The 14,467-nt window shown below is 39.4% G+C and overlaps 1 protein-coding gene across 2 annotated transcripts in view; it reads right to left on the reverse strand.

Moving 5' to 3' along the window:
• Positions 1-14,074, reverse strand: part of LOC114657535 (ras-related protein Rab-19) — a 37,204-nt gene extending 23,130 nt beyond the window's left edge. Inside the window, exons 1-3 of one of the 2 annotated variants that reach the window (XM_028809422.2) lie at positions 13,987-14,074; positions 12,079-12,174; positions 11,150-11,338 (exon numbers count right to left, since the gene is read on the reverse strand). In XM_028809422.2, the coding sequence (XP_028665255.1) occupies positions 11,150-11,338; positions 12,079-12,135 (246 nt within the window). In that variant the 5' untranslated portion in view covers positions 12,136-12,174; positions 13,987-14,074. The other variant, XM_028809429.2, reaches the window with a different exon arrangement.
• Between the last annotated feature and the right edge of the window lie 393 nt (positions 14,075-14,467).

The raw sequence follows: 14,467 nt of genomic DNA on the forward strand, positions 1-14,467 counted from the left end.
GGAAAAGTCATCTCAGATAAAGGAGCGTGGAATCATCGGATGGAAAGATTCTCTCATCAGATTGGACAGCCAGTACAGACTCGACTATAGAAAACCTTGGAGGGGGTAGGTGGGTAGTTGGCTGAGGTCTCCAAGACTGCAACTTTCTCCCCCATTGTCACTTGGCCAAAGTTTATCAATTAATGAATGCACAGATTTTGTTGGCTTCCATTTATGTTTAATCAGTTTCTGCCATGTTCTCTGTGTGTTTTAATAAATCTGAATTTATAGGTGGGTGGCACGGTGGCACAGTGGGTAGCGCTGCTGCCTCGCAGTTGGTAGACCTGGGGACCTGGGTTCGCTTCCCGGGTCCTTCCTGCGTGGAGTTTGCATGTTCTCCCCGTGTCTGCGTAGGTTTCCTCCGGTTTCCTCCCACAGTCCAAAGACATGCAGGTAAGGTGCATTGGTGATCCTAAATTGTCCCTAGTGTGTGCTTGGTGTGTGGATGTGTTTGTGTGCGTCCTGCGGTGGGTTGGCACCCTGCCCAGGATTGGTTCCTGCCTTGTGCCCTGTGTTGGCTGGAATTGGCTCCAGCAGACCCCCGTGACCCTGTGTTCAGATTCAGCGGGTTAGAAAATGGATGGATGGATGGATGTATTTATAGGTATACCAGTTCTGCATTTAGTAATTAATATAATCTATAGTTATTATTCACCACGCTTTGCGCCTCCACTCAGTTAAGAGTGCTACATGAAATATAAGTTGTATTGAATTGTAAAAAATACATAATACTAAAACTGTTGTGAAGGAAAAATTCTGAACACATTTCTATAATTATTATAAAAAAATACTTTAAAAATATCCCTCAATTGTTCAAAATGTTTGTTGACCAGTGTAATCAATGAGTTTAAAACTCAGACATTGCTTTAAGTTTTTCAGGACTAAGAGCTAGAAATAATAGTCAAGTGTGACATAAATACAGAAAGCAGGTTCCATAGAGAAATACACATCCATTTCCTTGAGTGCCGCATTGCATTTTTACAACCGTTCTGGTTTCTCATAAATTTTGCACTAATTATGCTTTTAAGAATATTAGGGAAATAACAGTAAAATAAATGAGGAATAAGAATTGTTTTTATACAGATTCTTCACAAATGCGCCATATCATTATTGGGAAAAAAGCGAGAAGCTGTGAGTGGCATTCAACGGTATTAGTCAATCTATTTTTTTTTTATATCAGTTCTGCTCAAAACTGTTTCAATCATTAACATCATCTGCCATATTTGTATAACAACAGTTTTTCCAGATTAAAGTTTTTTGAACGCCTTTCTTTATTAGATTAAAAAGGAGAAAAGATAAAAATCCTTCTGGTTAAATTTTAACTAAGAGACAGGCCAGAGCAAACTGCTATTGTGGCTGCTTTACATTGGTTGCCAAGGCAATATTCCTGCCTGGGGCTCTCCAGGTTGCTTGAAACCTTTGCTTGTGCACTGCTCCTTCCAAGAGCAACAATCATTGCAGAATATTCAGCAATCTAAAATATTGTAATATAACGTTTATCTGTCTTTTCAACTCATCACTCATCATATTGGCCAGATAAGAGCTGATCTACTGTTGTCAGAACAATAATCCAGTGGCAAATGCTTCTGCATAATAACGGTGGTAATAAGAGCTGCCCGATTGTTATGGTTAGCACCAATAGCTCTCAGTAGTCAGTCTGTTACAATATTTACCTACCCAGTCTGGTAATTCATGCATGAAAGGGGCACGCTAATAGACAGTTGTTTAGGGTCATTGTGAGAACAGGTGGGCCTGATGAAAGGTGGGCTACAGGAAGCAGTAGAAGATTTAAAAAAAGAAAGAGAAACAGAGACTTGGCTGGTTAATAGGGGCCAGTGTGGGAGCAGATAAGAATATTTAGATTACTGAACAGGAGAGCAAGAGAACAAACGGCAAAAGAAAAATAACCACAATTGTGTCTGTGTTTTCTGGGACAAAACCACGCTTTATCTCACACATAAAAATGTATTCTGTTTAATACTAGTAATATGTTTTATTAACATAGTAAAGAGGTGTCAAACTAAGGTCCCAAAGGATAGCACTGGCTGCTGCATTTTGTTCCTGCCACTTTCTTAATTAGTTACCTAACACTGCTTCTAAAGGAAAATAAATCTTTTGCCTTAATTTTAATTTTAATTGACTCGCTGTTTAAGGTTAAGAGTTGTTTCCTTTATCGCTAACAAGCAGCCAGACAATAATGAGATGCAAAAGCGGTCAAGCAGATCACTTCTCAATTCCTGGAGGGTCAACATTTTTGCTCTGACCAGTTTCATAATTAGAAGCTGATTCTTGCTGTTAATGACATGCATTATTTAATTCTATAACTTTTTACTTCTGTCATTCTGTCAGTGCTGCACATCTACCAAACTTGTTTTTCTTTACTCAGAGTGTACCATTCAAATGTTTTATGGACCAGTGCCCATATTTATATAGCATCTCATAATTACTCCTATTAATTATGTTTAAAGTCTCACTAGGATAAGAATTTGTCCAATCCTAGAGTAGGACATGAGAAGAAGTTATGAATCGTATGAGCACACATTTTAGAATGAATGATGTCACAATTTTACAGTAACCGAGCCATAAGATGGCACTGATAATGATATTTTGTAATTTCCTTGGAAATCATGATGACACTTTGTAGTTTCCTGATATTAACAAACACTTAGGCTTCACCACAAAGATGATAGTAATATTAATATTAATGTTACGGCCAAAACCCGAAATCGGCCAAAGTGGGAAGTGCCCGGCCAAAGCAGGAAATGGCAAATGTCTTTGTAAATTGACCGGCCAATGTCCGATCTTTCCCTTGATTTCGGGATTTGGCCAGCCAGTTTGCGAAATAGCATGGGGCGATCGGTGGTCATATCTGTTAATCGAATGTACTGTATAGTGCTGACTCTTTCTGGAAGCATGCTATGGGCTGTCATGAAAAGGGGAGAGCACAACTGTGCTGGAAGGTCAGCACTCATTCATGTAGTAAATATGACATGACCAGTGATTTTGAAACTTGTAAACTGACATGGGCCAGTGATGAGATTAGAAATTCTGTCAACAAGTCTGATATACTCCATCACTAAAAGTCACATAATGTGACATTGGCTTAAATCAACTAGTGTGGATTTAGGACTATTACCTAATCTGATTTTAGTAAATCTGTAGTGTTGTGCTCTATGTGTATGTGTATTTATACAATTGTATTGTTTCAAGCTGGGAATTTTAACACAATATCATAGAAACATTTCCAGAAATAGTCAGATGTTATACATACGGTGAATACAGAATTACAGTGAGACAGATCATATTTCCACAACCATGGGAGCAACTTAGGAAACAATCTTGTAGGGATGCCAGTTCATTCAAGGAAATGCTCATGCACACACCCACCCAGAATCTGTAAACCAGGCCAATTTAAAGCAGTCAGTCAACCGAACCTGCATGTCTTAGGTGCATGAAAAGAAACTGGAGTCCCCTCAACATTCTAAAGAGGATTTTGACTAGCAGCCTCACAGTTTGGTATGGCAGCTGCACTGTTTCGGATTAGAGAGTGGTGAGGACAGCAGAGGAAATAATTGAAACCACCCTCCTGTCTATACAAGATCTGTACTTATCACGCTGCCTTAGGAGAAGCCACCAGTATAGTCAGAGACCTCACCCACCCAGCCCATGGACTGTTCAAAATTTTGCCTTCTGGCAAATGCTTCCACAGTATGCAGTGCAAGACTGCCAGACTCCGTAGAAGTTTCTTCCCACAGGCCATCAGACTACTCCACTCCCACTAACAACAAACAACAAGCTGAAGTATTAGAACTGTTAAATTCCTGAACGCACACACAGACTGTTTGAACACATCTCATGTTTCCCAAAATGTTACAGTATGTCTGTTTATTATGTTAATGCTTTTCATGACTTTAACACTTTACAACTATTCACCAATATGTGTTTTGCATTATTTATATGTTCTGTCTGTTTATGCTGTCTATGATATCTATCTGTTGTTGTATAATGTGCACTTGTCCTTATGCTTGTGTTCGTACATTGAGCCTAGAGAGATGCAATTTCAATCAGCTGTGCACTCCTTTTCACATGGTTTGAATGACAATAAAGGAAATCCATCCATATGCATATACTGTATAAATGTTCATTAATAATTAAATGAATGACCACTACACTTCAAGCAGTGAATTTTAATAATTTGACAAAACTGTAATAGATAATTCTGCCCGTTTTAAAAGTTCAATGTAGGCTGATCACCATGCCTATGGTCTAAATATATTATATTGAATTGACTTTAATGGTTGCTTCTGAAAAGAAAAATACCAAGTACCTTCAAGCAATTTTCTCCCCAAGCAGGTTTTTCTACTGAGTGTGCAGCTGAGTATGCCTGAACTTTGATAAGGATTGCAGACAATCTGTCTTGACAGGCAGCCTGGATGCCCGAATAGCAGGTGGGGCTCATTAACATTCATGAAGGAGGCATTGTGTGCAGCACATTCCTTTCTCCACCTACACCTGTAAGGCAAGTTTCAGAACAAAAGAATCCATGCCACATTTCCCTGCAATGCTTGGGCTTCTGGGACTTTTTGCTACCATCCATCTGGTGTGTGGTGCTTCTCATTGTAAGAGCTAAGAATCAAAGGTCAGGCCATAGCAGAAGAGCAGTTTCAAGTGAACCTTTGTAAATGAAGCCCTCCTCTTAACTAAAAACCCTGCAGCTAATCTTCACACAGAAGTGCATGCAATTATTATTTACACATTATTTGTAACAGAGTCCCTTAATGAATACAAATTAATTAGGAATATGGCCTCTCCCCATGACCTTCAAAAAGACCAATGCTATCACAATGCTGAAAAAGTCAATGGTGACATGTCTTAATGACTTCTGGCCCATAGCACTAACTCCTATTGTGATTAAGTGCTTCGAATGATAGTTCAAAAGACACATCAACTCCATCCTCCCCACCTCTCCAGAACCACTCCAGTTTGCTTACCGTCCAAACCGCTCTACTGATGATGCCATCTCCTATACTTTGCACACTGTACTGTCTCACCTCAACACCAGGGATATGTATTTCAGAATGCTGTTTGTTAATTTCAGCTCAGCATTCAACATGATCATTCCCCAGCAGTTGGTATGGAAACTCTCTCTGCTGGGCCTTGACACTCCACTGTGTCATTGGATTCTAGATTTTTTGATAGAGAGGCCACAGTCAGTGCACATTGGCAGTAGAACATCCAACACCATCAGGCTGACCACAGGTGCCCCCCCAAGGTAGCATGCTGAGCCCACTATTGTTCATGCTGCTCACCCATGACTGCACCTCCAAGTCTGAGTCCAATGTTATCATCAAGTTTGCAGAAGATACAACCATAGTGAGCTTTATCAGCAACACTGATGACATATCCTACAGTGGAAATAATCTGTCTCTGAAAGTCGATAAGACTAAAGAGATGCTTGTCGATTTCAGGAGAACACCAGTTGACTATTCCCCACTGCTTATCAATGGCTCTGCTCTGGAGAGATTCAGTAGCAACAAGTTTCTTGGCATGTATATTTCTGATGACCTCTCCTGGACAATCAATACCAACTCTGTTGTCAAGAAGGCACAATAACAGCTTTTTTACTGTGGAGACTGAAGCAAATTGGCTTGCCACAACCCATTCTTACCACATTTTACAGAGGAACTGTTGAGAGCGTCCTGACAAACTATATCACTGTGTGATTTGGGAATAGCAAAACCCATGAGTGCAAGATTCTGCAGCGCATAGTGAGGACAGCTGAGAGGATCATAGGGTTATCCCTCTCCTTGATCAAGGATATTTTTCGGACACACTGTCTGCATAGAGCCTCAGCCACTGTGGAAGACGTCTTTCATGCATCCCGCATACTGTTTGATCTCCTGCGGTAAGGTACAAGAAACCACAGTATTAGGACCAGCACAGCTAGGTCCTAAAACAGCTTCATTCCTCAAGTTGTCAGACATCTGAACTCCACCGTGTCATTCAGTACCATATCCCTATAGTATTCCACCAATTATGTACTGTCACTTTACACTCTGCACTTTACTATGGATATTGAGCAGTGTTGGAGCTGTATAGTCCTGTGTCTTTTGTTTTGTTACATTGCATTGTTGCACTGGTTTTGGTAATGTTATAGTATATGTTATATACAGGTATATGTTGTTTTGCCAATGTAGCAGGGACTGTAAGTAACAAAATTTAATTCAGCCATGTGCTAAATATGTGGATGAATGACAATAAAAGTTGAATTGAGTTGAGTCGGGTCTCTGTGCCTTTTGTCGTAGCTGGTGCTCAGTAGAAAAATTATCAAGTGCCATCCTTCAAAATTATACCATTCATATTTAATTGTGTATATCTATTTTACAACAAAAAAATTCATATTGGAACTAGTCAGACAATTGTTAGCATCACAGTATGTTACACCCTGGTCAGGAATGAGGAGCTGCAAGTTGGCCCTGTCCCTCAACAGGTTAATATAGAATTGCAGGTAACATATGCAGCTGAAAGCATGTTCAGTGAAGGACTCAGGTACTGAAGGTATATGCAGCCATAACATGTTGGATGGTAAATTGGAGCAAGGCCTTTCCTCATAGTTCTACTGAAACTGAATCAACCGTTGACATTTAAGGAAGGAATCAATGGAGTTCTGTTGAATACAAGGTGTGACAAGCTGCTTGAGACATCCTGGCGTCCTGATTTCATAAAAAAAAAAACGTAGAGTACTATAAAGTGTGAGATTAACAATAGACAGCACTATATAGCTGCAGCTATTGTACTTGGGTCACCCTTGATCCATGAAAAATGTGCACTCACTATGAAGGATAAATGAGCTTAAATCATCAACAAGCAGGATACTGGCTGCCTGCAACAGGAAGGAAGGTCAAAGCTAAAGAGAGGCAGGGGAGATAAGTAGGAAAAGAAGCTGGGTGTGGGCAGTGTATGCGTGCTCCTTCTTTAGCTATTTAAGGATTTTTGGCATTTGTTGAGGAAGGGCGCCTGGGTGTTACTGTTTTGAATTTTGAAGCTGTGCTCTTTTATCTTATTTACATTCCTCTAAAGGCTACAAATACACCTGTCAGAGAAAACTGAACAAATCTTGTTTATATACGGTGGTAGAAAACGATGTAGAGGATTTAAATATTGGCAATGTTTCCCCACACGTCTTTATTGCAACAGTTTGCTGTGCTGAGCATTAATCAAGAGAATATTTTACTGAAAGTGTACAATACACCTGTAAGGCCAAATATGGAATATTCTAAGTAGTTTTAGTCTCCAGTTTAAAAAAACGGACATAAAAGAATTAGAGAATGTCTATAAAGGGGCTGCTAAACCAGGGATATAAAACATTCAGCCTGTGGGCCACATTCACACCAAAATAATGTTGTGGTGTTCTTGTAACATAAAAGACCTGCCACTTTTATAACCTGTTTAAATTTCCATTCACATAATTCTAGGTACGTGCAGACCCATTTATTTTCATTGCAATACTTCATTTATGCACAGACACACAAAAGAAGAAGCTGGCCCACGCTGAATAGAAGCTGTGCACACCAGGACTGACCTGAATCTATAAGCTATATGGAAATATTGTCGGACATGAATCTTCTCAGTTTAAATAAATTAAGATTTTGTTGTTGTGGCATTACTTGAGGGAATGAATCAATTCAATGCAATTTATTCCTGTGAAATGGACTTATAAAACCCTGTGTGACTGTCAAGTCACCCATTTCCTGAGTACAGTAATTCAATTCAGGCCTGTGGTGTGTTTAGCTTTTCCATCCATCGGTTTTGTAACCTGCTCTGTCCATTAGTGCTGCATCCTTGGTAGTACTGGACACATACCAGGAAACACGCCATTCCATTGCAGGGCACAGTCATCTACACACACACACACACACACAATAACTCATTTTTGCCCAGCCAATTCAGAGTTAACAGTTAATCTAAGATGCATGTCTATGGGTTGATAGAGGATTTATGGTGAATTCCAGATGAGGTTTTCAACCAGAATATGATCACACAGATAGAAAGAACATGAAAACATTACAAGAAAAGCAAAGCTCATCAAACTTAATTCATGCAGATTTCCAAAATAGCATTGAGTTGGGTTACTTTCTATCACCACTTCTTACTCTACTACTACATAATTTATTCCATGTATCTATGTTTATGTGTGTAAAGAAATACTTTCTTACATTTGTGCAAAATTTGCTCTTAACAAATTTTGATTTGTTTTCCAATGTTCTTGTTGAAGAACTCATTTAAGTAACAATTGGGATCCAATATACTACAAAACTTGAAACACTTCAATCATGCCACTTAGCTTAAAAAGATTAAGTCCTTCCTTATAAATCTTAGGTTATAGTGTTGGAATCAGCCTTGTCACTTTTCTCTGGACTTTCTCCAGTGCTGCTATATATATTTTGTAGCCAGCTCTCCAGATGAGGCTTCTCAAGCATTTTATAACACTTAAGCATAACCTCCCTTCACTTGTACTATATATAACCTGCCATCATATTAGCTTTCTTTATCACTTCTGTATACTGTCTAGATGTAGACAGTGACAAGTCCACTATGACTTTTAGGTCCTTCTAATATGGTGTTAATTCAAGATTCAAACCTGCTAAATTTAGCATTTTTACTTCCCATGGGCAATAACTAGATTTACTTAAATTGGTAAGACGTGCACAAATTTTGGAACAAATTATGAAATAATTTAAGAATATAATGTAGAAAACCTTCAGATCATGAATACATTTTTCAGTCATGGGTGTGAACCACTATGGAACATTGCTGCACCCCAAACCCCAGACACAACTGTACAGACAAAGGTTCACACTCCAATAACAAAATTTATTGCCACAAATACCCAGCAATAAGACTCTTCCCTTCTCCTTTCCACTCAGGTGAGCTTCATCTGACTACTCTTCCAACTCTGACCCCCAGGTAAAATGGAACAGCTTCTTTTAAACTGGACCTGAGAGTATTTCAGGTGCTGCCACACTGCATCCAGGAAGCCCTTTCTGGTCAGGTCGAACCTCCCTGTGAAAGGAGAGTCTACCTCCAGCAGCTGCCCCTAGTGACACCCAAGAACCCCAACAGGTCTGCCCACAAAAACTACAACTCCTATGCAGCCTTGTGGATGTCCAAACGGGGTGCATGCCAGAGAGCTGTCACCACCCAGTGTAATGAAGAAGCACATGGCCCTGTCCATCCAGCGTAATGGTCTCCAGACTGGGAAAGGTACAACTAACCAACCCAGTTGGGATGCCTATCCACCCACATCCTTCCAATAAAAGGGCCGCCATGCCAGGTAAGAAACCATCCATCCTGGCTGGGATGCCAGCCAACCCATGTTGCCTATTACATGGGTGAACAAGTAATAACAAGAAGAGTATGATTGAACAGTCTGTTCCTGTAAAAATAAATGATGTTCTGCTTACCACTATGAATTTAGTTTACAATGTTTGCTTTCATTCATAACTAACAGCTGACTTTTGTCAAACAGTCTAGCAAAGATCAGGCTTTATTTATTTAATTATGTCAAGTAACTACACTAGCCTAGATTTTGTTGATCTTGTAGCCACACATTGTGCTAAGCAAACACTGATGTAAATGAGGATACATTTGACACTTCACTTCAGAATTCACTGATTCTGATATGTTAATATAGTATCTTCAAACAAGAGGTTAGTGTTATTGCTATTCTTAAGAAGTGTTATAACAGACTCATCCATCCATTCATTTCTAAATTGCTTATGCTGTCCAGAGCAGCATGCTTATGGTTACTTTAGGTTCCTTAAATAATTTTGAAGGCTTCAGTGGAAGCTCAATTACCAAATTTACAAAATGAATTTAGAGAGGTCTCTGTGTTTGCCTCTCAGCTCATCATCCTTTCAGTTTACTGTATTTCTATTGCCACAAGGTGAAGCAACTCTTTAAAAAAGTTAGTTGTCTCCATTAAAAAATCATTTTTCATGTTTTTTAAATTTCATTTTATTCTGACAAAGCACTTGTTCTTCAAATCAGCCATGCTTAACAGCCTTATTCTTTCCTCCACTCATTCTTTTTGTGAGATCTGGTCATTCACAGAACAGGGAGCAGCCAATTATAAAGAAAGTACAAACCCTGGACGGGGTGGCATTGTGTCACAGGTTACTGTCAAACATGCACTGAACCAATTTAAAGCAAGAATTTCACAGTGCTGTATACACTTGACAATATGACTAATACGACTACAGTGGCCAATCTGGAGAATATGTTTGCCTTAAGGAGAAATGGCAGGAAACTCACACAGACACAGGAAGAATATGACAAATATAGTGACAGGCACCTATAGCCACGAGGCACCAGTGTTGCCTTTGTCTAAATCTTAAACTAACATTTTTTTTTAATTTTATTGTAATCATTCCGTACAAATAGTTCAATTTTTACAAAAAATAGGATTGAAAACAAATCAAACCCCACCCCTTAAACTAACATTTTAACTGGCTTCCTATTTATTTATCATGAATCCATTTTCTTTAGCAAGTTTACTTATAGGTGCATGGTGGTGCAGAGGCTAATCTTGCTTCCAAAAACCTTTGAAATCCTCGGTTTAAACTACGCACAACGTCACTGTCTTTATTGAGAAAATGGCAAATCTAACTTGCCTGAGTATGGATGTATAAGTGTGTCCTTTCATGGATAAGCACCTCATCTTGTTTTTGGTTCTGCTTGTTAAATGTGGCCTGGATTCTTTTCGGTAAGCAGGTAATTTTCTGTGTTCAATCAAACTCACTATCTTCCTTTACTTTCTCTTTTCTACACACTCATGCAGAGCAGCCCAGCATGCACTAAAGACAGCAGTTTTTAACAGCACCATTCACTGGTGCAACCAGTGCAGCACAGCACGCACAATACAACACCATCTAGTGTCTCGTAAACACCAGTCCTCCATGACCATGAATAGAGAAGTTGTTTACTTTTTCTCATAATATTAGTCGCTACAACATAATTGGAAATAAACATGCAAACTGAATTCCTGGTTCACATTCTGTTTAACCCTCATGACATGTAAGCTTATCACAAACCAAAGATGATGACATACCTTCACTTTTTTCCCTTCGATCTCCAGGGTGCGCACGGTGAAGTCCACTCCAATGGTGTTCTGCTGCTTCTCTGCAAAAATGCCAGACTTGAACCGGTGGACGACACAGGTCTTCCCCACATTGGAGTCTCCAATAAGGACAATCTTAAACAGAAAGTCAAAGGTGTCCTCTGCCACTAGACCTGCAGACTGCATAGCAGAAAACAGCTAGCACTCACAGTCTGGCAGAATCCCTTGAATTTACAATTGCATCGTACCTGGCAAGCAACCCCTAGGAACCAGCGACTCGAGTATGGAGACTGCTGTCTGAGAAAGAGTACGGTTCTCACGTGTTTGGCTTTCCGTTTGTCTTAAAGGCTTTCTTATCCAACACATGTATTTAGTGTCTTACAATTTTTAGGATATCCCTTGAGAATATTTTCACAAAGATATAAAAACTGACAGTATAAATACAAACTCTTTTTACACTGTAAAATACTGATTCTGTATTAATTCTATTATCTTTAAGAACTGCTTTCCATTACTATCTCCCAAAAAAGCTCAAAGTTTTTTTAGTCCCCTATCAGCTTTCAGTCCCAATCAAACATACAATTAATGTCTCCCTTTAATTCTCAAGTACTAGACTCCTCTGTATTTTGTTTTCCTTTCTTTGAAATCCCATCCACTCCTGTCAGTTTCCAAATGTGTCCATTACATCCAATATGTTTACAAGCACCTGCCTTCGACAAAAAGAGCTTTCTTGCAAAGTCCCTTTGGCTGGTCTGAAGCTTGGAACTCGACTCCTGGATACAAACCGGTGACATTTGAATATAATTACAGAAGGAAACGTGGCCGCTGCATTGTTTACACTGACCTTCTTTGCTAGAGCGGTAAGGTTCATACACCTGTTGCACCGCAGCTCTGCCTCCTTCACTCTGTGTATCTCTTACCTGTCTGAGCAGGTGACTCTGCTTTCTTCGGATTTCAGGCAGCCTACACCACTGCATGCTGGGAGATGTATTTCAGATAAGACTCACAACTGCCATCTGCCACAAGGAAGAAAAAAAAAAAAAACATGTACTTAGTAACATTTTTTCTATAGAAAGAAGTTTGATATTGCCTAATTATTTTCAAAACCTGTTTATTCTAGATCAGGGTTGCCAATTCCAGACCTCAGTATGTGAATAAATTCATAAAAGTACTGCAAAAATGTATGCCTGCATCTAGTCTTTAAGTCTAACACAAAGACACCGGTGGCCACAATCAATCCCCAGAACATTTAATGCAAGTCAGGAACCATCTGTTAGTTGTGCCTGTCTGTCACCATTATACACACTCATTTACTCACCAGTTAATCTAACTTACACAACTTTGAAATGAGAGAAAGAGAGAACCTGCAGGAAAACTCCACTACCATGGGGTGAATATGTAAACAGCACAAACTGAGTGGGCGCCTGAATTCAGAACCCAGGACTCTGGTGCTTCAAAGCACTAGTGCTAACCGCTGCACCACCATGCTTCCAATTTGAAACTGTATGAAAGTGACACATCACTGTAACAGTTGACTGTGTCTTAGTAACTGCAATTTAATTTTTCAAATTCAATTAAATACATATAAAAAACAAACATTTATATAATAAAAAAGGTAACTTTTAATAGAATGTTACAGATAATAATTCTTGTTAATAGTAACATTCTCAAACCCACTTAATTCAATTCAGGGTCATGGTAGGCTGAAGACCATCTTAGCAACTCTAAGCACAAGGCATGAACCAGCCCTAGTCGGGATGCCAGTTCATTGCAGGGCCTGCTCTGACACTCACGCAGTGGGGTGGAGTGCAGAATAATCAGAATTAAATTCCCACATTCACACAGAGAGAACATTCAGACTCCTCACAGACAATGACTGGATGCAGAATTTGAATTCAGAATTCTGGGCTTGTGAGGTAGTGCTAACCAGTGTGCCACTTAGTAGTAGTAGTGGTAGTAATACTAGTTAAACTGTTGGTAATGTTGGTGGCGCTAGGAGGGGAAGAAGCAGAAGGAGAAGGTTGTGCAGATGATGATGATGATAAAAAGCCTGCTGTGTTCCTTGAAAATGATATGCCATTGGCATGAACGACATCCGGTTTAAAAGTCACCTTGCAGATTTACCCAGTTTGGCTGGTTTCTTACCTGTGCAGCCACCCAAATCCCCCTCTTCTACTTTCTGTCGGTGTTGGGTGTCCAACTTCTTTTAGGTGAGCTGCCATCACACTTTTGTAGCCTCATTTACTCTCTCTTCATCAGAATTATCACAATCCTCTTTGTTAAATTAACATTTAATACTTAAAAGGGCATATATTGGGCAAAATATCAAGAGATAAGTCTGGTGTTGACTTCTTTCATTCCTCCTCCACCTGATCCGTTTTTCCCTAACTACATACTGTACACCTCTTTTCACATTCACCATGTCTTCCTCTCCCTCACCCACTGATTATTGTTATCATTGTTTTTTTTAAATCTTCATTCTTATTCTTATTCTTATTCCCTCTACTTCTTACTCTAACAACTCCACCTGAAATTTGCAGAGAATTTTCAATAAGTCTGTCCTGTCTTTTAATGTCACATATTCTGGATTGCCTGCACTTGCACAGGAGAAGAGAGGACTAAGCTTCAGCTTGAGAGAATGTCCTGTCACAAGCCTACTTAATGGATGCACATGAGCCCTGCTCATTGAAATAAAAAAGCTCAAAAATCCTTCTCTTTGTACAGTTAAAGATTAGTTATTCTTGGGCATCATTTATACTAGGACGTTTATATTAGTTTACACATTAGTATATTATATGTTTATATTAGAAAACAAAGATAAAACCTACCTGAACAGAGGAACAGAGGACACAGTGTAATAAGCCTTGGCGACGTTTGATTACACAGACACCATTAGGGAGCAGGCACGGCCACCAAGCTTCGGTGACAGTCAGGACTGCTCTCTGAGGCATCTTTTGTTCATTATAATGATTGCTTTGCTCGACTCTGAACAGACAGATATTATGTCTACTTTGGATAGCAGAGCTGAGATTGCTGGGATTGGTAAATTGCATTAAGGATTCCATTTGGGAATTCCAGTCTATGAAATTCCCATATAACCTGCAACAGCAACATCTGTCATGAGGGTGGGAAATTGTTAAGTTGGGAGTGCCACACCAAAGACATTAGCGTTAGAGTTAATTACAGACCAATATTAAAGTGGTCTAACTTGAAAGAGTGACTGCATTTCAGCTAATTGGTTAATATAAGAGTGGCACAGTGATTAGTGTTACTGCCTCCCAGCTTCAGCGAACTTGGTTCAAATCCTGG

Source organism: Erpetoichthys calabaricus, chromosome 1 (assembly GCF_900747795.2).
Source record: "Erpetoichthys calabaricus chromosome 1, fErpCal1.3, whole genome shotgun sequence".
NCBI classification, from domain to species: Eukaryota; Metazoa; Chordata; class Cladistia; order Polypteriformes; family Polypteridae; genus Erpetoichthys; species Erpetoichthys calabaricus.